Here is a 25,724-nt window from a genome sequence, read left to right on the forward strand (position 1 = left end):
TAATATTTGATTATATTAAATTTATGATGTATATATTTTAAGTAATAAATGTATTGGATAGTTAACATTTACACATACTTTCTATACAATCATGTTGATATGTGTTGGTATAATAGAGACTAATAAGCATGTAAGAGATACTTAAGGTATTTATGTAGTGACCTATAGACATGTTAAGCACAAATATATGGAGTATATAATTTTAACCATAAGTAATATATACATTTGCACATTTCTTAAACGTAAATATGTGTAAGTACATGTATTTTTTATTCATTAGTAGTATATGCATTTGCACAAAGAAATTTCACGTCTGACTACATACATATGAACAAAATATACGTCTTTACAAACACATGTATAATCACCATTGGTGTCTTGTGTATACTATTGCTGTACATTTGTATTTTGAAAATGGTGGTCATGTAGAGAAGAGCCAGCTCTTGAGTAATCTTCGGAAGAGAAGCTGTTTGTCTTTGGATGTCATGTTTGGGGATAATGAATTCCATAGTTTGGCTGCTTGAATATAGAAAGATATTCCACCCATGTTTTATTTTCCTAGTATGCTGGGATTTTGAGGTGGGCGCTAATCTGGAGCGGAACTTTCTTTGTTGTACGTATTTTGTTATTTTTCTTCCTGATCAAAAGTGGTCTTATTCTATGTATTGCTTATGTGGGTGATACAAATCAGTTTGAAGGTGGATCTTGTGTCAACTGGTAACCAACTGGGTGGCAGCAGAGGTAGTTAAAAGAATGTTCTTGAAGATGTGTGGTGGACAAGGTTCAGAAGGGAAGCCAGCCAGCCTGCTTGTTTTAGCAATTTTCATAAATTCAGTATCTGATAGTTGTTTGAAGGAATATAGAGGCTGGGTTAACAAACCCTTGAGGAGGGGCTGCTGGAAAAGGGCTGGTGCTGGTGGTTTTCTTTTGGTTTAAATAGGAATCCAACATGTCTGCTTTGGTTGTGTACTGATTTGCAAGTTTGTTATTAAAATCTTGGGAAATTAGACTGTTTCCTTAGGTGCAGTTAGGTTTACGAAATTCGGTGAGAATTTTATAAAATTGTTTATTTGCACATTTTGTATTCAGAATTGTTTTTCATAGTACCTTTTTGTAGCTTTTTTTTGATGACCTGAGTTTGTCTCGAGTGTTTGTTTTGAGCCAGATGCGTTGCAGCTTTGCATTTTGGTGTTTTATCTTTTGTAGCTCTCTATTAATCTAAGTTGCTTGTGTTCTTTTGGCATGTTTTGTTATTTTTAGTGGAATGAGAATATCAAAAGCGTCCTAAAGCCACTCAGAATTTTTGGACTTTGAATTTATTGTGTCCAGTTATATGTTGGATTTTAGTTGTTCTTCTAGGTCCTAGAAGGGAAGAGGTGTGGAGTTGCGACCAGGGCGACTGACACCGGACGCTGAGGCTCTCGGTTCGATCCCCGGCACCTAGTCAGCCCAGCACCATGTGACTCTGGACAGTAGCTCGCTTAATCTTCCCGACGGCCCCTAGCGGAGGGATGCCTCCGGGTAGGTGTGCTCTTTACAAATACTGGATTTAGAGTAACAGTAGTGTTTGTCTATATCATTAACCTTATCTAACTTGCTTAGAAGGCATTTTGTTGGGCCTTGGTTTGCAGATGGTTGTGATAGTGGTTGAGAATAAGGTGGTGCGCTGTGCAGTTGTTTTGTGGTGTAATCTTATTGGGTAATGAATAAGGAGATGAACAGCAGTGTTTTTGTTTGTTGTTTGCATATGTTGAGTGTGAAAGGTGTATGTGTTAAGGGTTGGGGAAGCATGTGGGTCATGTTTAAAGGGTCTAAATTGTGCACTGGATGAAAGGCAAGTGAATGAGTGTTGTGTATTGGAGGAGTTTGTGTTTGGTGTTAATGTTTGAAAATGTGGGTGAAAAGTCGATTTATGATGTGTATTTGTGTAGGCATTGAGGGTGGGAGATTGTGTTTTGTATTTTGAGATGAAAAGTGATTTTGTGTGTGGTTCTAAATTGGCTCTAAATTGTGCAATGCATGAAAGGCAAGTGGATGATTGTTGGTTATTAGAGGAGTTTGTTTTTGGTGTCTATTAGTAAATGTGGGTGAAAAGTCGATCTTAGTATGTGTATTATTTGTGTAGGCATGAGGGTGGGAGATTGTTTTGTATTTTGTGATGGAAAGTAGGAAGTGATTTTGTGTGTGGTTTGTTTTGTTTTTGTGGCGAAATGATGGGACACATCCTTTATTACGAAACCAAAATCGCGCTATGCCTGTTCAATGCTGGCAATAGAAAGAATACGTAGTTACCGTAGTTGCTTTAGGGGGGCTCATTGGTTGAGTGGTGTTTGATTTTAAGTCCAAAACCTTGTCTACCGTTCCGCAGACTGGAGTTGGAATAGTAAATAATACTATTCCAAAGTACAGCACCACCCTAAAGCAAGTTGTTGTAATGACTTGTGTGCTAAAGGAACGCGTTGTAACAACGCATTCGTTCTAATGCTGGTGTTGTGAAGGCATGTCTGCTAAACTTATGCGGGATTCCGTCATACTGCCATAATGATATGCGATATTGGTGTAGTGAGTTTGTTTGGAGGATTTGGATCTAAAGTGCTCGTGTGGAGGGTATGTTGAAGGGGAAAGGGGAAGTGATGTGCATTGGAAGAGTGTATATGCAGTGTCTGAGAGGGGATGCGTGGGTTGAGTGTTTGTAGTAGATTTGGTAGCAGGAAGAGGTAATGTATGGTGCAGTAGAGTGTCAGGAGTGTTTGGTTGTGTGTTTTGGGTAAAAAGAGGAGGGGGTGGTGTTGGAGGATGATGAGAGAGGGTTGAGTATAGGGTTAATGATGATGGAATGGGGTCTGTTAGTAGTAAGTAGTGGGTGGAGCTGCTTTTTTGTATGAAAAGGGAGTGTGTGTTTGAGATGATTAAGGTTATGTATAATGTGGTTTTGTGTTGTGTAGATGTGTGGGTTTGATAGTGGTTGAGGCCAGACTAGTAGTTTCTGTGAGAGTGAATTATCTATTGTATGGCAGTAGGAACAAAATAGTAGATAGATGTGTTTTGTGGGGTTTTGTAGTGGATGTTGAGACATTAAAATGTGTGTGGAGGTTCATCTTTGGGGCTCTGGACTGGGCTCAGAGTTTGATATCCCAATCTGTTGAGCATGGCCATCGGTATTCCGCTGAGGCTGCCTCTTCGGCAGGAACATCTGGCTCAGCAGCAGGGGAGGGTTCTCCACCCGATTCTATGAACGCTCCGCCTTTATTCGAGGAGATTGAGCTACAGCAGTTGTCAGCTTTCTGCTATTTCCTCTTTTCTGCGGCTGCAAGATCAGCCCTCTTGCTTCAAGTCCCCTATTGTAAATAGGTTTCTCAAGGGTCTACAACACGTTTCCTCCAGTTCCCTTCATTATGCCTCAGTGGGACCTTAAAATGGCTCTTACCTTCTTAATGTGTGCTCTCATTTGAGCCACTTCATTCCTGCCCGCTTAGGCTTTTCAACATCAAGACAGCCTTTCTGGTGGCAGTTGCATCCTCTTAGAGGGTCAGTGAACTAAGGGCATGTCATCTCGGCCTCCTTACATCTCCTTCTTCCCAGACAAGCTGGTCCTTCTTACATAATCATCCTTCTTACTGAAGGTGGTAACCCCTTTCCAGGTAGGCGAATCCATTACCTTGCCTACCTTCTATGCTCCGCCTCATCCCTCTAAGGAAGAGGAGAGACTTCACCGGCTGGACTTAAAAAGAGCTTTGTCGTTCTACCTTGAGTGCGCAAAACTGTTCTGGGTTGGCAATCAGCTCTTTGTGGAATATGTCAGAGCAAAGAATGGGAAGGTCATGTAGAAACTGACCTTCTCCCAAAGGATCATAATCTGCATTAAGATCTGCTACACATTGGCCAAGAAGTAGGCCCTAGAGGGCTTGCGTGCTCATTCAACCAAAGCAAAAGCTGTGACCTCTTCATTAGCATGGGAGTTCCACCGCTGTAAATCTGCCAGGCAGCAATGTGGGCCTCACTGCACACATTCAAAAAACATTACTGCCTTTACAGTCGGTCTGTCGGGATGGGCATTTTGCCCTTTTGGTTCTGCAGGACTTTCTGGTTTAAATCCTGTTCGCAGACCCACCTCCGGGAAGGTAAGGATTCTACGACTAAAAGTCTCCATAAGATGAACAAGTTACTTACCTTCGGTAACGCCTTATGTGGTAGAGACTCCATCTAGCCGTAGATTCCTTTTCGACCCGCTCATCCTCCTTTATCTGCAAGCGGAATTCTAGGTACAGGGTTGTTCCCTTTTCAAGGCCCTAGTTCCACACACCAGTGGCTCTGCGCTTCTGGCATGGAGAGTCTTAACGAAACTGATGTAAGCGGGCCTGAGTGGAACCCATATCAGCACTGCAGTGCATACGCTTCTTCTGGTGCCGACAACGCCACCTACCGATGTGCATGGGTACTGCTCATGAAAAATATCTGCATCCAGTCTGACACCTGGTGATAATTCTAGGGTAAGTAATCTGCGGCTAAATATTCTTTACCAGATAAGTGTTACTGAAGTTAAGTAACTTGTTCTTTAACAAGATTGACTTGTTTCTGGCAAGTTGTTATTTCACTGCCTCTTCTCTCCAGGGCACTCTGTATTACTGAAACAGTGTAGACTATTTCTAGTGTTTTGAGAAAAATACCAGCTGTAAACATTCTGTAATGTTTTCTTTCTAAATGTGTATCCCTCCTCAAACCTTTGTGCTTTCTTGCAGGGTGTGATTAAAGGTTTCAAGGGAGAATTAATTCATGTTTACAACAAACATGATGGTGCCTTGAAGAACACAGAATATTTCAAGCAGTTAAAGGAAAACAGCAATATCATTCTTTTGGGCGATTCCCTTGGAGATTTAACAATGGCTGATGGTGTGCCAAACGTGGAAAGCATCCTTAAGATTGGTTACTTGAATGATAAAGTAAGTATTTTTTGACAATTGAATGGGGTTCTCGGGGAGAAGTGACTTTTCACCACCCAGCTGTTGAAAGTTGCAGATATCAGGAATGTTTCATCTGGCACAAAACAGTTGTTTCACTGATGTTTGTGATTATTTTTCTATTTACATAAGCCTATAGGCAGTGTTTTCAAGTTTTATTCACGTGTTTTAGTTTCTTAGTGCTTCAGGTTTTAGCCTTGTGGCCTAGGGCACCATCTGGCTGAATAGAAATGTCCAATTGTCAAAATCCAAAGGAGAGAGATTAAAAAATACATGTATATATTTATATAGACATACATATACCAACATGATGAGTAGACCTGGAATCAGGCAGCTGGCGAAGTTTGTATTTTTCTGCCTGTCGACCTGACTGAGAGAGCTGATAAAGTAGGTACGGCTAGGATCCACACCAGTGAGGTTCATGAGGGTAGGATCACTCGCCAGGAGAAGAAGGGAAGAACATCTTGAAAGGATAACAAACCCTGTATCAATAGAGATCCTTTTTGATGTGAGAAGTGAGATGCTTACCATGCAGCAGTAAGGTTGCGCAGTTCTGTGTTCCTGTGAAGAGATCTGTAGTAATCTGCAAATCAAAGGTGTGAAATCTGGTAGAGCAGCCTATCATTGTTATGTGATGGATGTGAAAAGCACCATCGAGTTGGATGATAATAACCACTAATATTTAATTACTGATTAAGAAAGCCCACTCAGCTGTTGGTCCTTTCGGCATCTGTAAATTTAGTACCACTACCATTAAATACCATTTAATTGCATAAGGAGGACATCTGTAATTTATAACACTTGGAGATTAGAAACCTGTAGTTAAGCACTTTCTAAAACAGTTTATTTATAATTCAATATAGTGAGTGCTATATAAAGGACCTGTATATTTATTAACATTAATGGTATGCCCCTGTGATCTCGGTCCCCTGTTCAGCTTGTGCTGGTTATTGGTAGCATGGACTTTGAGAAACCATATCCTACAGCAATGGAACTTTTTAAAGTTATTTTAAAACACACTAATACACACAAAAATGATGTGGAATGATTCAGAGCCAAGTAAGTCTCTTGGCAGACCATCTGTCACAAAGTCAAAACCACCAGGACTAAAATTGCAAACTACCAGAATGCCATGAGACAGGGGTTCTTGGAGCTAGCTCTCATTGTCCATGACATCACTAAGAACTCCTTGTAGAAAAACGTCCCCTAATTGATGCTACACATCTATAATTCTGAATGTTATGTTCGAGGCATGTGGGCTGCTAAATTCATATCTATTGCATAGATCGCCACCTAGTGTTGGGTCCGTATGATTGCACATTGTTGTCCTGGAAGAGTCTTCGAAGTATCACGAGATAGGTGGCTCCTCCCCGGACTACAGTGCGCATGGGCATCGACTCCATCCCCAGATAGTTTTTTTCCGCCATTGGGTTCGGATGTGATTTTGACGTCTCCTTGTCGGAATCGAAAAACTTACTTCCTTAAGGCCAAAAGGCCTTCTCTATTGGCGTCGGTATTGTTTGCGATCGGTCCCGAGCATCGTCCGACTCTTCGTGTCGGAATTCTGCGGAGTACTTTACTCTTCGGACATCGAGGCCCTGTACTCGCAGCAAGACCCCGACGACCTGATCATGGAACGGACTCCGTTCAAGTGCTGCCCCGTCTGTGGATCAAAATATCCACACATCGACGTGCACCCAGTCTGTAATAAATGCCTCTCGCCGGACCACGACGAGGACAACTGCATGGCCTGCTCAAAATTCAGGTCCAAGAAAACACTCAAGCATCGGCGCGCGGCGTGCCTCGAGGCCCAGCGAGCGGCTCCGGCACCCGATGACATATTCGACGACCCCGCAGAGGAAGGCAGAAGCCATCATCTTGAAATTTCACCGCCGTCGACGGAGGTCGAGCCAGATCCAGAAGAATACATCGAAGGACAGGGCCAAGACCTTGAATACATCGAGGAGGTAGGGGACGACGAAGAAGTATATGGGGCCGCGGAAGATAGCTCAGAGGAAGAGCTATGCCCCGAACATTACATGCCTCAGGCTCAGGTCACGGGATCGCCACTCGGCCTTACCCACGACCCTGCACCGCTATCCCCAGCCCCGCCTTCTGGCCCGGCCACGGATACACCGGCAGAGCCGCCATTGCGCGTATCGAAAACGAAACCGCAACCGTTGCAGGCGACATCGTCAAAGATGGCCGACGTCCCACCTAAAACGAAACCGAAACCATCGGTCTCGACAACAACTAAGATGGCCGACGTCCCGGCGAAAACGAAACCGAAACCTACGGCTTCGACTACATCTAAAATGGCCGATGTCCCGGCCAAATTAACAAAGCCTGCTCCATCTTCGACTCCGTCGCCCTCAGGCCCTCCGAAGTCGAAGAAGGCTGTCGAGTCACCAGCGCCACAGACGGTGGCCAAGGACACGTCCTCCAAGAAGGTAGTCCATCACGTCTCGACGGCTGCAGCGTCGACCACCAAACGCACGGTCGAAGCGAAATCCGCTAAGGCCCACGACCCGAAGGCCGGAGGCACTGCGCATCGGCACAAGGATGCCGGATCTGCATCAACGGCGTCGGCGCCTCAGTCTACCACAGGGCCGCGAACAGTAGGTGTCGAGGATTCATCGGTGGCCCCTTCAACCACGCCGAAGTCCTCCGAAGCGGACGAGCATGAAGCGTCGGCTGCCAAACCCTCGGCTTCCTTCACAAAACAGGTCACCGACTCCCTCAAACGTATTCGGGACAAATCTCTGCCGTCGGCGTCTACCGCGCCATCGGATCCGAGACCGGTGGACACACCTGCAAGGACGTCCTCAAAGCTTCTCTACACTCTACCGCCGAAGGTGGCGCCGAAGGCGTTTGCACCCAGATCGGTGCCGAAAAAAACTGAAACGTCGGAATATTCGACGCCCAAAGGACATTTGGCTCCACAACCAGCGTCGGAGGACCAAGCAGAGCATTACATCGATGCCCACACAGGGAAATTGACACTTTTCAAAAGAAAGATCACTTCCCAGCCATTGGAGTCATATGTTATTCCACTGAAGAAGAAAACGCTCCCACAGGACATACCTGCCCCTGTTGTACCTCTTCAGCCACCTCCGAGGAGGAGTCCATCACCTTCCCCCAACCAATCAGGGGGTGAGGATGAGGACCAAGATGACCAATACAACTTCCCTGCTGGCAATGACCCTGATGTACAACAGGACCCATATGACGAGGCTGGGGACCAGGGAAGTCACCAAGTGATACTGGACCCACAGGGATATGGGAATCGTACATCACCTACTGAGGATTCGGCGGCATTCAATGCTTTGATAGAGCGAGCAGTTGCAAATCATAATGTAGATATGCATGCTGACCCGGTGGAGGAAGATTTCCTGTTTGACACTTTCTCTGTCTCCGAAAGAACAGTTAAAACTCTTCCTATGTTAAAAGGGGTCCTTAAACATGCACCAGAGATCTTTAAGGAACCTACGAGGGCAAGAGTGGTAAACCCACGTATTGAGAAAAAATACAGGCCAGCACCTGGGGACCCTGCCTATATTCGGGGACAGTTGCCTCTAGATTCCTTGGTGGTCGCAAATGCCCGCAAGAGGGCCAACTCCCAAACGACGGGTGAAGCTCCTCCCCCAGACAAGGAGTCGAAAGTGCTTGAGGCATCCGGCAAGAGGGTGGCTGCGCAGGCTGCCAATGTCTGGCGTATAGCAAACATACAGGCACTATTGGCACGTTACGATAGGGCGCATTACGACACCCTAGAACAGCTCCTTCAACACCTACCTGATCAGTTTAAGGAAGCGGCCGAAATGCTCATACAAGAGGGAAAACTCATCTCAAACGCAGCAATAAAGTGTGCGCTTGATGTGGCTGATACAGCGGCTAGGACTATTAACACCAGTGTCATGCTGAGATGACAAGCTTGGCTTCGCATATCTGGATTTAAGCCCGATATTCAGACAACAATCCTCAATCAGCCCGTCAATCCTGACAGACTGTTTGGTCCAGATGTTGACACCACCCTAGAAAAAATTAAAAAGGACAATGAGACTGCTAAATCGATGGGAGCACTTCAGTCTCAACAATTCAGGGGACACACTTTTCGTCGCTCAGGAGCGCGTGGTGTTACCAGAGGACAATTGGGTCAACAAACACAATTCACAAAAGGTGGTGCACAATCCTCGTACCCCAAACAGGGTAGAGGGGGTTACCGAGGCAGCAGTGCCAAAGGCAGGGGCAGAGGGAACAACAACTCCCGTTCCTCTGCCGCAAACAAACAGTGACTCCCTGTCACTGCCCCCCGACCATCCAACACCTGTCGGGGGGGAGACTCCAGCAGTTCCTGCCAGTCTGGACGTCCATCACCACAGACAGGTGGGTGAGAAAACTAATCCAGTACGGTTATTGTTTGGAGTTAACATCCACTCCTCCCAACATTCACCCAAGACACCGTCCTATGTCGGCAGAGCACTTGCACTTATTGCAGCAGGAAGTGCTAGTAATGCTGCAAAAAGGAGCAATAGAACTCGTGCCAGTGGAAGAGGAAGGAACAGGGGTCTATTCCCTGTACTTCCTCATCCCAAAAAAGGACGGATCCCTCAGACCCATTCTGGATCTACGCCCTCTCAACATGTATATACTGTCAGAACACTTTCACATGCTGACACTGTAACAGATCCTTCCCCTTCTAAACCAAGGGGACTTCCTGGCAACCTTAGACCTCAAGGATGCTTACTTCCACATCCCACTCCACCCCTTCCACAGAAAATACCTCAGGTTCACCATTCAGAACAAGCACTATCAGTTCAAAGTCCTACCCTTCGGGGTGACTACTGCCCCCAGAGTGTTTACAAAGTGTCTGGCGACAGTGGCGGCGCACCTCAGGAGACAAAACATACATGTCTACCCGTACCTCGACGCATGGCTCGTTCAAGCAAAGTCGGAAAGACAGTGCGCCTCACACATGTCCCACATTATTCAACTCCTTCACAGCCTGGGGTTCTCGCTAAACTACCCGAAGTCGCACCTTCAACCAGCCCATGTGCGGCAGTATCTGGGCGCGACAATAAACACCCTGACTGCTATGGCTCAGCCAAACACAGTCAGAATCAACAGCATTCAGTCGCTGATCCAAAGGTTCAGACCGCAACACTCCCTGCCAGCGAGAGTGTTCATGCAGTTGATAGGCATGATGGCCTCCTGCATCTTCATAGTCCCGCACGCAAGGTTGCACATGCGTCCCCTCCAAGAATGCTTAGCAAATAAATGGACACAGGCTCAGGGACAACTGACAGACCTAGTGTTGGTGACCGGTCGGGCATACAACTCTCTGCATTGGTGGAATCCACACAACCTTTGCAAGGGACGACCGTTCCAAGAGCCTGTGCCACAGATTGTCCTAACAACGGACGCATCTCTCCAAGGGTGGGGAGCGCATGTGCTCCACTACACAGTGCAGGGACTGTGGTCAACCCAGCAACAACGATTGCACATCAACTACCTGGAATTGATGGCAATCTTCATGGCGCTCAAGTCCTTCAAAGTACATCTGTGCAACAAGGTCGTGTTGATCCGGACGGACAACATGACAGCCATGTACTACATCCAGAAGCAGGGAGGTACTCACTCGCCACAGCTGTCTCATCTGGCTCAGAGCATGTGGAAGTGGGCCATTCAGAGGAACATCTTCCTCATGGCAGAACACCTCCCGGGCAAGGACAATCAGATGGCGGATCTGCTCAGCAGATACAGCCATCAAATGCACGAGTGGGAGATACATCCATCAGTACTCCACCCGTACTTCCAGCAGTGGGGTCATCCAGAGATAGACCTGTTTGCCACAAGGGAAAACGCAAAATGCCAAAGCTTTGCCGCCAGGTTCCCTCACCCGGAATCGCAAGGGAATGCGATATGGATGAACTGGTCAGGCAAATTTGCGTACGCTTTTCCCCCAGCGCCTCTCATTCCGCTGGTGGCAAGAAAGCTAAAGCAACACTCGATGACTCTCATCCTGGTTGCTCCAACATGGGCACCTTAACCATGGTACACCACGTTTCTAGAACTTTCCGTGGTACCGCATCAAAGGCTGCATCTCACATCCAGGCTCTTGACGCAGAACCATGGCGACATTCAGCATCCAGATCCGCAACAGCTCAACCTGGCGATCTGGCTCCTGAGGTCTTAGAATTTGGCTACCTCAACCTGCCTCCAGAATGCATGGACATCATCCAGGAGGCAAGAAAGCCCACGACCAGAGCTTGCTATGCAGCGAAATGGAAGCGGTTTGTCATTTACTGTACTGACAACAAAATCAACCCGCTAGATGCATCCATTCCTAAAATCATATGCTATTTGTTACATCTTTACAAATGCAATCTAGCGTACGCTTCCATTCGGATACATTTATCCGCCATAGCGGCTTATCTCCAGAATAGGCAGCACCTCTCTGTTTTCAGGGTGCCTGCCGTTAAAGCCTTCCTGGAGGGACTGAAGCGAGTCATTCCTCCAAGAACACCACCAGCTCCAGTGTGGAACCTCAATGTGGTCCTCACTAGGCTGATGGGCCCACCTTTTGAGCCACTGCACTCCTGCGAAATTTTATTTCTGACGTGGAAAGTGGCTTTTCTCATTGCTATCACATCGCTCAGACGTGTTAGCGAGCTGCAAGCGCTCACAATCCAAGAGCCATTCATCCAAATACATTCTAACAGGGTAGTGCTCCGCACTAACCCCAAATTCCTTCCAAAAGTGGTGTCACAGTTTCATATCAACCAAACTATTGACCTGCCTGCATTCTTCCAAAACCCACAAACGGTAGCAGAAAGAATGCTTCATACATTAGACGTTAGGAGGGCGCTAATGTACTACATTGACAGAACTCAACACTTTAGAAAGACACAACAACTTTTTGTTGCCTTCTCACCACAGCACAAAGGCAACCCCATTTCCAAAGCAGGAATAGCCAGATGGATTGTTAAGTGCATTCAAATCTGTTATCAAAAGGCTAAACGCACTTTAACAATACCCCCAAGGGCGCACTCCACACGCAAATTGGGAGCCTCCATGGCTTTCCTGGGGAACATTCCCTTGGAAGACATTTGTAGAGCAGCCACTTGGGCTACACCACACACGTTTACCAAACATTACTGTGTAGATGTGCATTCCAAACAGCAAGCAGCTGTAGGACAGGCTGTTCTCAAGACACTCTTTCAGACTTCTGCAGCTGGCACGGGCAACCGCCCTTAATGGAGGGACTGCTATGTATTCTATGCAATAGATATGAATTTAGCAGCCCACATGCCTCGAACTGAAAATGCTACTTACCAGTATGCATCTGTTCTTGGCATGTAGGGCTGCTAACATTCATATCGCCCGCCCTCCTCCCCGGTGCCCGTAGCGGCTGCAGACACTCTCTTGCATTCATCATCAGCATGGACATCATTTACACTATTACACTCCATCTTCGCCACAATGGCTAAAAACAATCTGGGGATGGAGTCGATGCCCATGCGCACTGTAGTCCAGGGGAGGAGCCACCTATCTCGTGATACTTCGAAGACTCTTCCAGGACAACAATGTGCAATCATCCGGACCCAACACTAGGCGGCGATCTATGCAATAGATATGAATTTAGCAGCCCACATGCCTCGAACATCATTTTACGCATAATGTGTGGCCTACCATGTCTGATGCTTCTACTTGCGCAGTTATGCACTTTATATAATGCATCTACAAGCAATAAGCAGAACACAGGAAGGTCTTTATCCCTTGCCTGGATTTATTCGGTGTGCATCATCGATGCATTTATTTCTTGAACGCCAGCCAAAGTGGATGAATAACTCAAGCCTTCAGATGATGAAGCACTGGTCCAATCAATTGTGTTAAACTCGTAGACACCGAGGTCCTCCGACGCTGCCGAACATCGGGCATCGGTTGCCAAACCCTCCGCTTCCTTCACAAAACAGGTCACCGACTCCCTCAAACGTATTCGGGAGAAGACTTTGCCATCAACGGCTCACACGCCGTCGGCTCCGAAACCGGTGGACGCACCTGCGAAGACTTCGTCCAAGCTTCTCTACACTCTGCCACCGAAGGTAGCACCGAAGGCATTTGCACCCAGAACGGTGCCGAAGATAGCCTCAGAAGAACAATCTGAGCATTACATCGATGTCGAAACGGGGAAATTGACCCTCTATAAAAGAAAGATCACTTCCCAACCATTGGAATCATATGTCATTCCACTAAAAAAGAAAAGGCCAACACAGGACATTCCTGCCCTTGTTGAACCTATTCCGCCACCACCAAGGAGGAGTCCATCACCTTCCCCCAACCTGTCAGGGGGAGAGGATGATGACCAGGATGACCAGTACAATTTCCCAGCTGACAATGACCCTGATGGTCAACAGGACTCATATGACGATACTGGTGACCAGGGAGGACATCAGGTGGTACAGGACCCACAGGGTTTTGGTGCACGTACATCACCAACTGAGGATTCAGCAGCATTTAATGCTTTGATAGAGCGGGCGGCTGCAAATCATAATGTGGACATGCATGCTGACCCGGTGGAGGAAGATTTTTTGTTTGACACTTTCTCTGTCTCAGAAAGAGCAGTTAAGACACTTCCTATGCTAAAAGGTGTCCTTAAGCATGCCCCAGAGATCTTTAAGGAACCTACCAGGGCGAGAGTGGTGAACCCACGTATCGAAAAGAAATACAGGCCAGCACCTGGGGACCCTGCATATATTCGGGGACAGTTGCCTCTGGATTCGTTGGTGGTCGCCAATGCCCGCAAGAGGGCAAACTCCCAAACAACGGGTGAAGCTCCTCCCCCAGACAAGGAGTCGAAAGTGCTTGAGGCATCGGGCAAAAGGGTGGCTGCGCAGGCTGCCAATATCTGGCGTATATCAAACACACAGGCACTATTGGCACGATACCATAGGGCGCATTACGACACCCTAGAACAGCTCCTTCAACACCTACCTGATGAGTTTAAGGAGGCAGCCGAAATGCTCATACAAGAGGGAAAGCTCATCTCAAACGCTGCAATAAAGTGTGCACTTGATGTGGCTGATACAGCGGCTAGGGCGATTAACACTAGCGTCATGTTAAGGCGACAAGCATGGCTTCGCATATCGGGATTTAAACCTGACATTCAAACAACAATACTCAACCAGCCCATTAATCCTGACAGACTGTTTGGCCCAGATGTTGACACCACCCTCGAAAAAATTAAAAAGGACAATGAGACAGCTAAGTCCATGGGGGCGCTTCAGTCTCAACAATTCAGGGGGAGCACTTTTCGTCGCTCAGGAGCACGTGGTGTTACCAGAGGACACTTGGGTCAACAGACACAATTCACGAAAGGTGGTGCACAATCCTCGTACCCCAAGCAGGGTAGAGGGGGTTACAGAGGTAACAGTGCCAAGGGCAGAGGCAGAGGAAACAACAACTCCCGTTCCTCTGCCGCCAACAAACAGTGACTCTCTGTCACTGCCCCCCGACCATCCAACACCTGTCGGGGGGAGACTCCAGCAGTTCCTGCCCGTCTGGACATCCATCACCACAGACAGGTGGGTAAGACAGCTTATCCAGTACGGCTATTGTTTGGAGTTAACATCAACTCCACCCACCATTCCCCCAAGACAACGTCCTATGTCGGCAGAGCGCTTGCACTTATTGCAGCAGGAAGTTGTGGTGATGCTGCAAAAAGGCGCAATCGAGCTTGTAGAAGGCACAGGGGTCTATTCCCTGTACTTCCTTATCCCGAAAAAGGACGGATCCCTCAGACCCATTCTGGATCTACGCCCCCTCAACCTGTATATACTGTCAGAACACTTTCACATGCTTACACTGCAGCAGATTCTTCCCCTGCTGAACCAAGGGGACTTCCTAGCAACCTTGGACCTCAAGGATGCTTATTTCCACATACCACTCCACCCATCCCACAGAAAATACCTCAGGTTCACCATTCAAAACAGGCACTATCAGTTCAAGGTCCTACCCTTCGGAGTGACCACTGCCCCCAGAGTATTTACAAAGTGTCTGGCGACAGTTGCGGCGCACCTCAGGAGGCAGAACATACATGTCTACCCTTACCTAGACGACTGGCTCGTTCAAGCAAAGTCGGAACAACAGTGCGCCGCGGACATGTCCCACACCATTCACCTCCTTCACAGTCTGGGGTTCTCGCTAAACTACCCAAAGTCGCACCTTCAACCAGCCCATGTGCGGCAGTATCTGGGTGCGACAATAAATACCCTGACTGCTATGGCTCAGCCAAACCCGGTCAGGATCGACAACATTCAGTCGCTGATCCAGAGGTTCAGACCGCAACACTCCCTACCAGCGAGAGTGTTCATGCAGTTGATAGGCATGATGGCCTCCTGCATCTTCATAGTCCCGCACGCAAGGTTGCACATGCGTCCGCTCCAAGAACGCTTGGCAAATCAGTGGACACAGGCTCAGGGACAACTGACAGGCCTAGTGTTGGTGACTGGTCGGGCATACAACTCTCTGCATTGGTGGAATCCACACAACCTTTGCAAGGGACGACCGTTCCAAGAGCCTGTGCCACAGATTATCCTAACAACGGACGCATCTCTCCACGGGTGGGAAGCTCATGTGCTCCACTACACGGTGCAGGGACTGTGGTCCACCCAGCAACAGAAGTTGCACATCAACTACCTGGAATTGATGGCAATCTTCATGGCGCTCAAGTCCTTCAAAGTACATCTGTGCAACAAGGTCGTGTTGATCCGGACGGACAACATGACAGCCATGTACTACATCCAAAAGCAGGGAGGTACTCACTCGCCACAGCTGTCTCATCTGGCTCAGAGCATGTGGAAGTGGGCCATTCAGAGGAACATTTTCCTCATGGCAGAACACCTCCCGGGCAAGGACAATCAGATGGCGGATCTGCTCAGCAGATACAGCCATCAAATGCACGAGTGGGAGATACATCCATCAGTACTCCACCCGTACTTCCAGCAGTGGGGTCATCCAGAGATAGACCTGTTTGCCACAAAGGAAAACGCAAAATGCCAAAGCTTTGCCGCCAGGTTCCCTCACCCGGAATCGCAAGGGAATGCGATATGGATGAACTGGTCAGGCAGATTTGCGTATGCTTTTCCCCCAGCGCCTCTCATTCCGCTGGTGGCAAGAAAGCTAAAGCAACACTCGATGACGCTCATCCTGGTTGCTCCAACGTGGGCACGCCAACCATGGTACACCACGTTTCTAGAACTTTCCGTGGTACCGCATCAAAGGCTGCATCTCTCCCCAGGCCTCTTGACGCAGAACCATGGCGACATTCAGCATCCAGATCCGCAACAGCTCAACCTTGCGATCTGGCTCCTGAGGTCCTAGAGTTTGGCTACCTCAACCTGCCTCCAGAATGCATGGATATCATACGGGAGGCAAGAAAGCCCACTACCAGAGCTTGCTATGCAGCAAAATGGAAGCGGTTTGTCATTTACTGTACAGAACACAATATCAACCCGCTAGATGCATCCATTCCTAACATCATCTGCTATTTGTTACATCTTTACAAATGCAATCTAGCGTACGCTTCCATTCGGATACACTTATCCGCCATAGCGGCTTATCTCCAGAACAGGCAGCATCTCTCTGTCTTCAGGGTGCCTGCCATTAAAGCCTTCCTGGAGGGACTGAAACGAGTCATTCCTCCGAGAACACCACCAGCTCCAGTGTGGAACCTCAATGTGGTCCTCACTAGGCTGATGGGCCCCCCTTTTGAGCCACTGCACTCCTGCGAAATTCAGTTCCTGACATGGAAAGTGGCATTTCTCATTGCTATTACATCGCTCAGACGTGTTAGTGAGCTGCAAGCGCTCACAGTCCAGGAGCCATTCATACAAATTCATTCCAACAGGGTAGTACTACGCACTAACCCCAAATTCCTTCCGAAGGTGGTGTCACAGTTTCATATCAACCAAACTATTGACCTGCCCGCATTCTTTCAAAACCCACAAACAGTAGCGGAAAGAATGCTTCATACATTGGACGTTCGGAGGGCGTTGATGTACTACATTGACAGAACACAACACTTTAGGAAAACACAACAACTTTTTGTTGCCTTCTCCGCACAGCACAAAGGCAACCCTATTTCCAAAGCGGGAATAGCCAGATGGATTGTTAAGTGCATTCAAATCTGTTATCAAAAAGCTAAGCGTACTTTAACAATACCCCCAAGGGCGCACTCCACACGCAAGTTGGGGGCCTCCATGGCTTTCCTGGGTAACATTCCTTTGGAAGACATTTGTAGAGCAGCCACGTGGTCTACACCACACACATTTACCAAACATTACTCTGTCGATGTGCATTCCAAACAGCAAGCAGCTGTAGGACAGGCTGTTCTCAAGACACTCTTTCAGACTTCTGCAGCTGGCACGGGCAACCGCCCTTAATGGAGGGACTGCTATGTATTCTATGCAATAGATATGAATTTAGCAGCCCACATGCCTCGAACTGAATATGCTACTTACCAGTATGCATCTGTTCTTGGCATGTAGGGCTGCTAACACTCATATCGCCCGCCCTCCTCCCCGGTGCCCGTAGCGGCTGCAGATACTCTCTTGCATTCAATCATTAGCATGGACATCCTTTACACTATTTCACTCCATCTCTGCCACAATGGCTAAAAACAATCTGGGGATGGAGTCGATGCCCATGCGCACTGTAGTCCAGGGGAGGAGCCACCTATCTCGTGATACTTCGAAGACTCTTCCAGGACAACAATGTGCAATCATCCGGACCCAACACTAGGCGGCGATCTATGCAATAGATATGAATGTTAGCAGCCCTACATGCCAAGAACAGATGCATACTGGTAAGTAGCATTTTCATTATGACTCACCGAGTGCCACTTACTGTGAATACGAGATTTTTAAATATGGTTATTGATGATGATACAAGATTTAGTGCTTAGCCACTCAGAAAGAATGTCCTTGCACTGATTCCCTTATCTAAGGTAGGAACTATAGAAAACGACTTTAGTTTCCCATTGTTGGTACGTCACAAAGAAATTCCATGCTTTCTGGTAGCCTGTCCATCTGTAAATGTAGCCCTGGATTGCAGTGAACATGGTTTCTTGGGAGAGGGAGAAGCGCAGAGGGTGGGGGGCTGGGTAGCAGGAGGCCAGATATATAGTTGATTTATTTGACATTTGGAACAGGAAGAAGAGGCTGTGCTATGTATGGCTCCCCCATTACTCATCCTTTCATGCAATTGAAAGCAAGGGCAGATAGTTTTGGGGGCCATACATTACATGCTATTATAGATAGACAATACGTGAATAGGAGATGATATTCACCCCAGTTTTCTGCTGCAAAAGTATTCTGGAGCCAAACAGGTTTTGTGTCCCTAGCCCTAGCTTGGTTAATTGAAAAGCCAGGCATTCAGCTTATTTGTAGAAGTCAGAAATAGAGGAGGAGGCTCTGATATGTAGTGGGAGGTCTTTACTGCTTTAGGAGGAATGTAGGAGAACGTCTGTCCTCCTGATCTGGTTTTGTCTACCCGTGGGATGTTTACAAATTAGGAGTCCTGCGGAGTGAAGGTGTCTGACTGGTTGGTGGATGGAGATGCAACTTTTCAGGTAGGTGGGTCCTAATTTGTGTATGTTATGAGTTTGAAATGAGAGCGTTTTTGTATTGGAAGCCAGTGGAGCTCCCTGAGCTGTGGTGTGATGAGAGTTCTATGTGGGAGGTTGAAGATGAGTCTGGCTGCCGAGTTCTGGATGGGATGGTTTGTAGTCTTCTGGTTAGTTGCTTGGTCATCCCGGCATAAAATGTGCTCCTGTAGTCTAACCTGCTGGTGACTATGGAGTGAATGACAGTTTTTTCAGTGTTGCTTGTGAGCCATTTGAAGATCTTCCTCCACATCTTCAGGGTGTTGAAGCAGGATGTGATGGCATTGTCTTGTGCAGTTATGTCCGGTTAGGTTCCTGTAATGAGTGTGGGTTTATGTCTGTCTGGCCATCCACCAGTTGGACTCCCATGCTGAATTTTTGTTGCCAGAGAGAACTACTTCTGCCTTGTAGGTGTTGAGCTTGAGACAGATAGGGACTTTGCTCCTGAAGGGGTAAACTTTCTTCTTGTGTGTTGGGGGTCTTGCCCTAGAGGAAGAGTGTGTGTTGTATGTCGTTGGCATAGGAGAGTATGTTAATGTGTTAATGTTTTATGGTTGAATGACGTTGGCCAAAGGGATCATGTATGCGTTGCATATGGTGGTGTGCGCAATGAACCTTGAGGCACTCCGCAGATGAGTTGGTGAGCTTCTGATGAGTAAGGTGCCTGGCGGCCTGCTTCTGTTCTATCGTTCAGAAGGAGCAGGTCCAGTGGTGAGGGGTCCTTGAATGTCAATCTCATCCAGGCGCCTGATGAGCGCGAGGAGAATTAGGGCTGCAGTGTCTCCTTTGTCAAGGATCATGTGACAGTTGTCTGTAGAAGAGAGGAGTGTTGTTTCTGTACTGTGGTTGGGGCTGAATCTGGACTGCATTGCATTGAGGAGCTGGTGGTTGCTGAGGTGGTCGGTTAGGCGTCAGTTGATTCCTTTCTCTAAGATCTTTGCTGGTAGGAGGGAGATGGCTCTGTTGTTGGAAAGCATGACTGAGTCAGTGGATGGTTTCCTGAGCTGGGGCATGACATTGACATGTTTCCAGGTGTCCGGGAATGTGGCTGAGTTGCTGGAGGCATTATTGATGGGTGTTAGTGCTTTACTGATCGGTAGGAATCCTTTGGTGAAGGTGTGGTTGGGGGCAGGGCAGACATGGGCAGCCAAGTGGATGGCAGTAGCAGTTTCGACAGTGGTGATATCGGGCCACGAGGCCAGGGCTCTTGCTTCTGCCATGGTGGGTAGTTGAGTTGTGATGGTAATGGGGTTCGGTTGAGGGTCAAAGTTGCTGAACATGGAGATCATTTTGTTACAGATTTCCAAGGGTTTATTGCAAAGATGATGTGAGGGGGTAGTGTTGCTGGAGGCACAGTGAAATCTTTGATGGCAAAGATTTCCTTGCTGCTGTTCTTTCCAGCATTGATACAGTTTGCAAGAGATGTGGGCTTAGTATTTCTTGATGGTAGCGTCTTATTACTGATTTGAAGATTTCTTTCTCTGTGGTGTCTAGACTTATTCTCCATTTGCTCTGCAGTGGCGTTTTGTCAGCCTGAGTTTCTGTGTGTACCAGCTGCCCTATGGTCAGCCACTTGCCGTTGGGTTGCAGTGGGAGGCAGGGTTTCCACACCCTGCAGTATTCTAGCTGTTGAAGTTCTTGATGGCTTTCGTCAAGTTGCTAGTGTGCTTGGGACCGTACGCTGAAAGGGCGGAACCCCACTTCTCTTCTGTGATTGTTTTCCAACTACGGCCGGTAGCTCTGGAGGTGGTAGGTCTGTGGTGGTGCGAGATTGGTGTGCTGAAACTGGCATGGGTGTGGCGTCTGTCCCGGTCATAGGTGCTGGCTTGTTGACTGTGATGATGCTGATTGAGGAGAAAATCGTGTTCATCAGTGTGAGTGGGTTTGGTAACGTGCTGGGTGAGGTGTATTTTTCTAGAATGGCTGTAGATTTTGGGTCAGTGCAGTCTAGGTGAAAGCTAAAGTCTCCAAGGACAATGAAGGTGCTGGAATGAATGATGAGGGGGTGCAAAGAAGTCTGTGATGTCACTGGCGAAATTAGTGTGGGGTCCTGGTGGTCTGTATAAGAGGATTCCACCCAGAGAGAAGTTAGCTGTAATGAGTATCTTGAATACAAGGTGTTCCATGTAGCTGGTGGGGGTGTCTGAGTAGGTGGTGCAGCTGATGGTATCTTTGAATTTGATGGCGCCTCCACCTTAGGCTTGAGCTGAAGATCTTACCTAGTAATCTTGTAGCCGGCGGGGATGACTGTGGCAGGTACTTATGAGTGAGTGAGGTGATGGGTGTTGGTGCGGGGTGTGGGTGTAGGGTGTGGAAGAGAACATGAGAACTTGCAGGAGGTGCAAGTAAATGCTCCTTCCCTGTTGTGGTGTGCTGTGTTGCAGCAGTGCAGTGAGCGAGCGAGTGACAGGCCGGCGATGAGGAGCAGGACAGGATTGCATTGTGTAGTGGGATGGCTAGGGTTCCTGGAATTGGATACAGTCCAGGCGCAGATGGGCTTACCTTTGGGATACCAAACTTTAGGAATTAGGAAAATATCTTCAGCATTACAAATAAAGTGTGTAATAATTGCACTTTCTTTTTTACTAGATTAAGTTCTGGAAGATATTATAGATTTCTGAAGTGATGCTCTTTTTTTATTAAACCCTATGTGGAAAAAATACAGTATAATAAGACAGTGGAAGTTGTTAAGGCGAAGCATCTTCAATCTTTCTACTTAGCCGGGAGAAGTACATAGTCTTGAAGCAGATATGTGCCTACACTGTGAGGTGTGCCAACAGAAAATATGTACCCGTCCCAACCAGCTGCTACCTTTGGTTACTTCAGTCCTGGTCTGTTTTTTTTGTTTAAATTTGTTTATTAAATTTTAAACATTTCATGCATTTAGACAGGCACCATTGGCAATCAAACATATGTTGACATTTATAAAAGGATTCACAAAGCATATGTTATCATATAAAACTCCTCTCCAGCACAGCGCTCGCTTAGCGCTTTTTTAATCTACCTTACCCTGCATTCAGGGACTTCTCCTTCGTCTCAGCCACTCCCGCGCAGCCGAGTAGACGCTGCAGCGGCCATAGGATTACCCGCTCGCCGCCTTCAGCGGCCGCTCCCCCGGCCACGCCCACTCTTCCTGGCCACGCCCACCTGGGTCTTTAAGAAGGAGCTGAATACGAGCTCACACAATCGGATTCCTCCCCTGCCTTCCGCGGGAGTCACAGTTAAGCCCTGACTTTTAAAAACTCCTCTCCAGCACAGCGCTCGCTTAGCGCTTTTTTAATCTACCTTACCCTGCATTCAGGGACTTCTCCTTCGTCTCAGCCACTCCTGCGCAGCCGAGTAGACGCTGCAGCGGCCATAGGATTACCCGCTCGCCGCCTTCAGCGGCCGCTCCCCCGGCCACGCCCACTCTTCCTGGCCACGCCCACCTGGGTCTTTAAGAAGGAGCTGAATACGAGCTCACACAATCGGATTCCTCCCCTGCCTTCCGCGGGAGTCACAGTTAAGCCCTGACTTTTAAAATCTCCTCTCCAGCACAGCGCTCGCTTAGCGCTTTTTTAATCTACCTTACCCTGCATTCAGGGACTTCTCCTTCGTCTCAGCCACTCCTGCGCAGCCGAGTAGACGCTGCAGCGGCCATAGGATTACCCGCTCGCCGCCTTCAGCGGCCGCTCCCCCGGCCACACCCACTCTTCCTGGCCACGCCCCTAAGCGGCCCTACAAATCATGTGCTTCGCCCGTGCGCGCAGCGGACGGGCGCAGCGGGCGCGCCAAAGGCAAGCCCGTCTGCGCCCGTCCGCGCCCAGACGGGCCCAGGGCCCCGAGATGCTGCCCTTTCTATGACATACTCACCCGCCTTACTTAGAAACCTCCAGCAGCCCCCTTGCGCTCTCCTATCCACAACTTGGGACCACCTGGTGTCTCTCTGCATCGCGGCCGACTTGCCTCTCCCCAGACTCGCTCGTGCACTTGTGCCGGCCCCTGCCCCGTCTGAAACTCGCATCCACATACTGTACCTCAACACACGGTCTCTCCCCCAACACCACACCGATATTTTCCTCCTGCTAACTGCCGAGAACCCAGATATTCTGTTGCTCACCGAGACCTGGCTGTCTGACCTTTCCCTCCCTGACATCCTGGCTGCCTTACCCCCGAATTACTACCTGCTGAACGCTAATCGGCCTCACGGCCGTCGTGGCGGTGGGGTCGCAGCAATCATCCGCAAAGACTTACATCTCATCTCGTCATTATGCCTCCCTGACGTCGAGAATCTTGTGATTAGCCTGCCAACCGAAGCCGGTGCCCTGACCCTCATCGTCCTATACCGCCCCCCCACTTCCATGCCTCTGTTCCCTGCCGCTTTATGTGAGCAGCTCTCTGCCCTAATGATCTCCTCAGCCCGCGTTGCCATGTATGGCGATTTTAACTACTGGTTCAACCACGCCGATGCTGGTCCCCATGCTGCCGAATTGTTTGAGGCACTCTCCAGCCTCAACCTGACGCAGCATGTCACCTCTCCCACTCAACACTGGGGGCAACATCTTAGACCACATCTGGACACAGGGGGTGTCGCTCTCTGGCCTGACTATTTCCCCTTGCGTCTGGTCAGACCACGCACTGATCGAGTCATCTATTCTTGTAAAGGGCCTGGTCAGGCCCCCCCTCCGGCACGGAGGGTCCGCTCGGAATTGGAAGACCCTCGACTCATCTGCCTTCTTTTCCTCACTTGCCAAGACTCAGCCCCTAATCCTCGACACCTTAGATGTCAACACCATGGATGCCAACATCTCACATTGGCTCACGACGGCCAGCGACTTATGTGCACCTCTGTCTTGCTTCTCTCGCACATACTCCAATAAGTCTCACAAATGGTATAACCTCGCCTTAAAACAACAACATATGGAGCTGCGCCGACTGGAGCGTAGATGGCGGCGCAAATATCTCAGCTCCGACAGGGAAGCATACGTGTCCGCGTGTAAAGCTTATAAAACTGCAATCATTTCAACCAAGACTGTTTTCATTTCCAACAGAATCTTAACAGCCCCCAACAGATCTAAGGAGATCTTCAAAGTCCTTGGTGAATTAACATCGGACGCCAGGACACTCCCGAACCCGCCTCCTTCCTCAGAATCATGCAATGCCTTAAACTCCTTCTTCATTGACAAGATCATCACCATCAAAAACTCCATTCCCCACTCTCTCCCTCCAATCACAGCAGTACCATCTCCTCCCAACACCTCCACTCTCTCTCGGTTCCCCACGCTCGACCCGGAATCCCTTGCTAAACTGTCCACCCGCGTGAAATCTGGATCCCCCAAGGACTGTTGCCCCCCTTTTGTGCTTCGCGACATTTGTCACACCCTTCCACATTGCATTCTCCCTCTACTTAATTCGTCCCTTAATTCTGGCACAGTCCCCTGCTCATTCAAAGAGGCCGTACTGGTGCCCCTTTTAAAGAAGCCAGGTGCCGATCCAGCGGTCCTTGCCAACTACCGCCCCATTTCCCTCTTGCCCTTCCTATCTAAAATCTTGGAGGCTCATGTCACGACTTGCCTCTCGCACTTTATCGAGGAGTCCAACTTTCTGGCGCCTAACCAGGCCGGGTTTAGACCAGCCCACTCCACCGAGGCCGTGATCCTCGCCGTGTTGGACAACCTCAGACGCAACGATGACAGAGGACAACCCCAGGCATTAGTCCTACTCGATCTATCGGCGGCATTCGACACGGTGGACCATAACATCTTAATCCACCGTGTTGAGTCCGCCGGAGTCTGTGGGGCTGCTCTGTCCTGGATTAAATCCTTCCTAGAGGAGAGGTCTCAGGCAGTGAGCCTGGGCCCTTTTTGCGCCACCAGCGCTTCGTCATCCTGTGAGGTCCCTCAAGGATCTTCCCTGTCTCCCCTCCTTTTTAATTTGTACCTTCAACCCCTCCTTCACTCTTTAGGTAAGTGGGATGTCACCGTGTTTAATTACGCGGATGATCTACAACCTATTTTTCCCCTAACTTCCCCTGACGCTGTCACTAACTTTCAGACGGCCTTGACACACATCCAGCATTGGATGAATCAAAATCAACTCAAGCTCAATCCGGGCAAGACTGAGCTCCTTCTTCCTGGGAGAAGTGCCCCTCACTGGGGCCCTCAGTACTGGCCTATTGAGCTCGGAACACCTCCTTCTCCTGCTGGCTGTGTAAAGAGCCTCGGGGTCCTGATCGATTCCGGGCTCACTCTCAAGGCCCAAGTGAGCGCAGTAACATCTTCCTGTATGTTCCAGCTATACAGGATACGGAAAGTCGCCCACCTCCTGTCACCAGAAGCCTTGTTGCAAGTCTTAATAGCCTTGGTGATGTCCCGGCTGGATTTCTCCAATTCAATCTATCACGGCCTCCCTAAATCTCAGCTGTCCAGGTTACAGCTCGTCCAAAACCAGGCTGCTCGGCTTGTTTTCAAAATCCCTAGATGGCAGTCGGCTCAACCCCTACTACGCCACCTCCACTGGCTACCAGTCAGCGAAAGAATCACTTTTAAGGTCCATTGCCTGGTCTTCAAAGCCCTCACTGGTCCCTCCCCTGCTTTTCTCAAGTCCCTAATCACCCCCTACTGTCCTTCTCGCACTTTGAGGTCCACCCACCTCCAGCTCCTAGTCGTCCCTCGTTTTAAACTCACTAGATCGGGCGGCCGCAGCTTTTCTTGTCTGGCCCCCAAGCTGTGGAACTCCCTTCCACTTTCACTCAAGTCTTCTTGCTCCCTCCTTTCCTTTAGGAAATCCCTAAAAACACTACTCTTCCCTCATCCTCACTAATTATCCTTCTACCATCCTCCAAATCCGATTAGCGCCAGGAAACTCATGGTGACAGTGCGCTCAATAAATTCATTATAACATAACATAACATATAAGCATTACATATTTAGTTTTTCGTTTACACAAAGCATTTTCGAGTGCCAAATATAACAGGGTATTAATATTATCGAATTAAACATAAAGTAAAGCCTCATTGAGTCAATATAATAGGAGGACAGCATATGCCAGCTTCAGCTTAACGCCGCCCTCCCCGACACACCCCTTCCCCACAACTGCACATTAATCACACACTAAGATTGTAT

The 25,724-nt window shown here is 48.4% G+C and overlaps 1 protein-coding gene across 5 annotated transcripts in view; it reads left to right on the forward strand.

The window, feature by feature from the left end:
• The window catches only part of NT5C3A (5'-nucleotidase, cytosolic IIIA), a 373,159-nt gene that overhangs the window by 337,017 nt on the left and 10,418 nt on the right, over positions 1 to 25,724 (forward strand). For all 5 annotated transcript variants that reach the window (XM_078688239.1, XM_078688237.1, XM_078688241.1 and 2 more), the window contains one exon: positions 4,740 to 4,940. In XM_078688239.1, coding sequence (XP_078544365.1) covers positions 4,740 to 4,940 — 201 coding nt within the window. The remainder of the gene's footprint in view (positions 1 to 4,739; positions 4,941 to 25,724) is intronic.

Source organism: Lissotriton helveticus, chromosome 4_1 (assembly GCF_964261635.1).
Source record: "Lissotriton helveticus chromosome 4_1, aLisHel1.1, whole genome shotgun sequence".
Taxonomy (NCBI): Eukaryota; Metazoa; Chordata; class Amphibia; order Caudata; family Salamandridae; genus Lissotriton; species Lissotriton helveticus.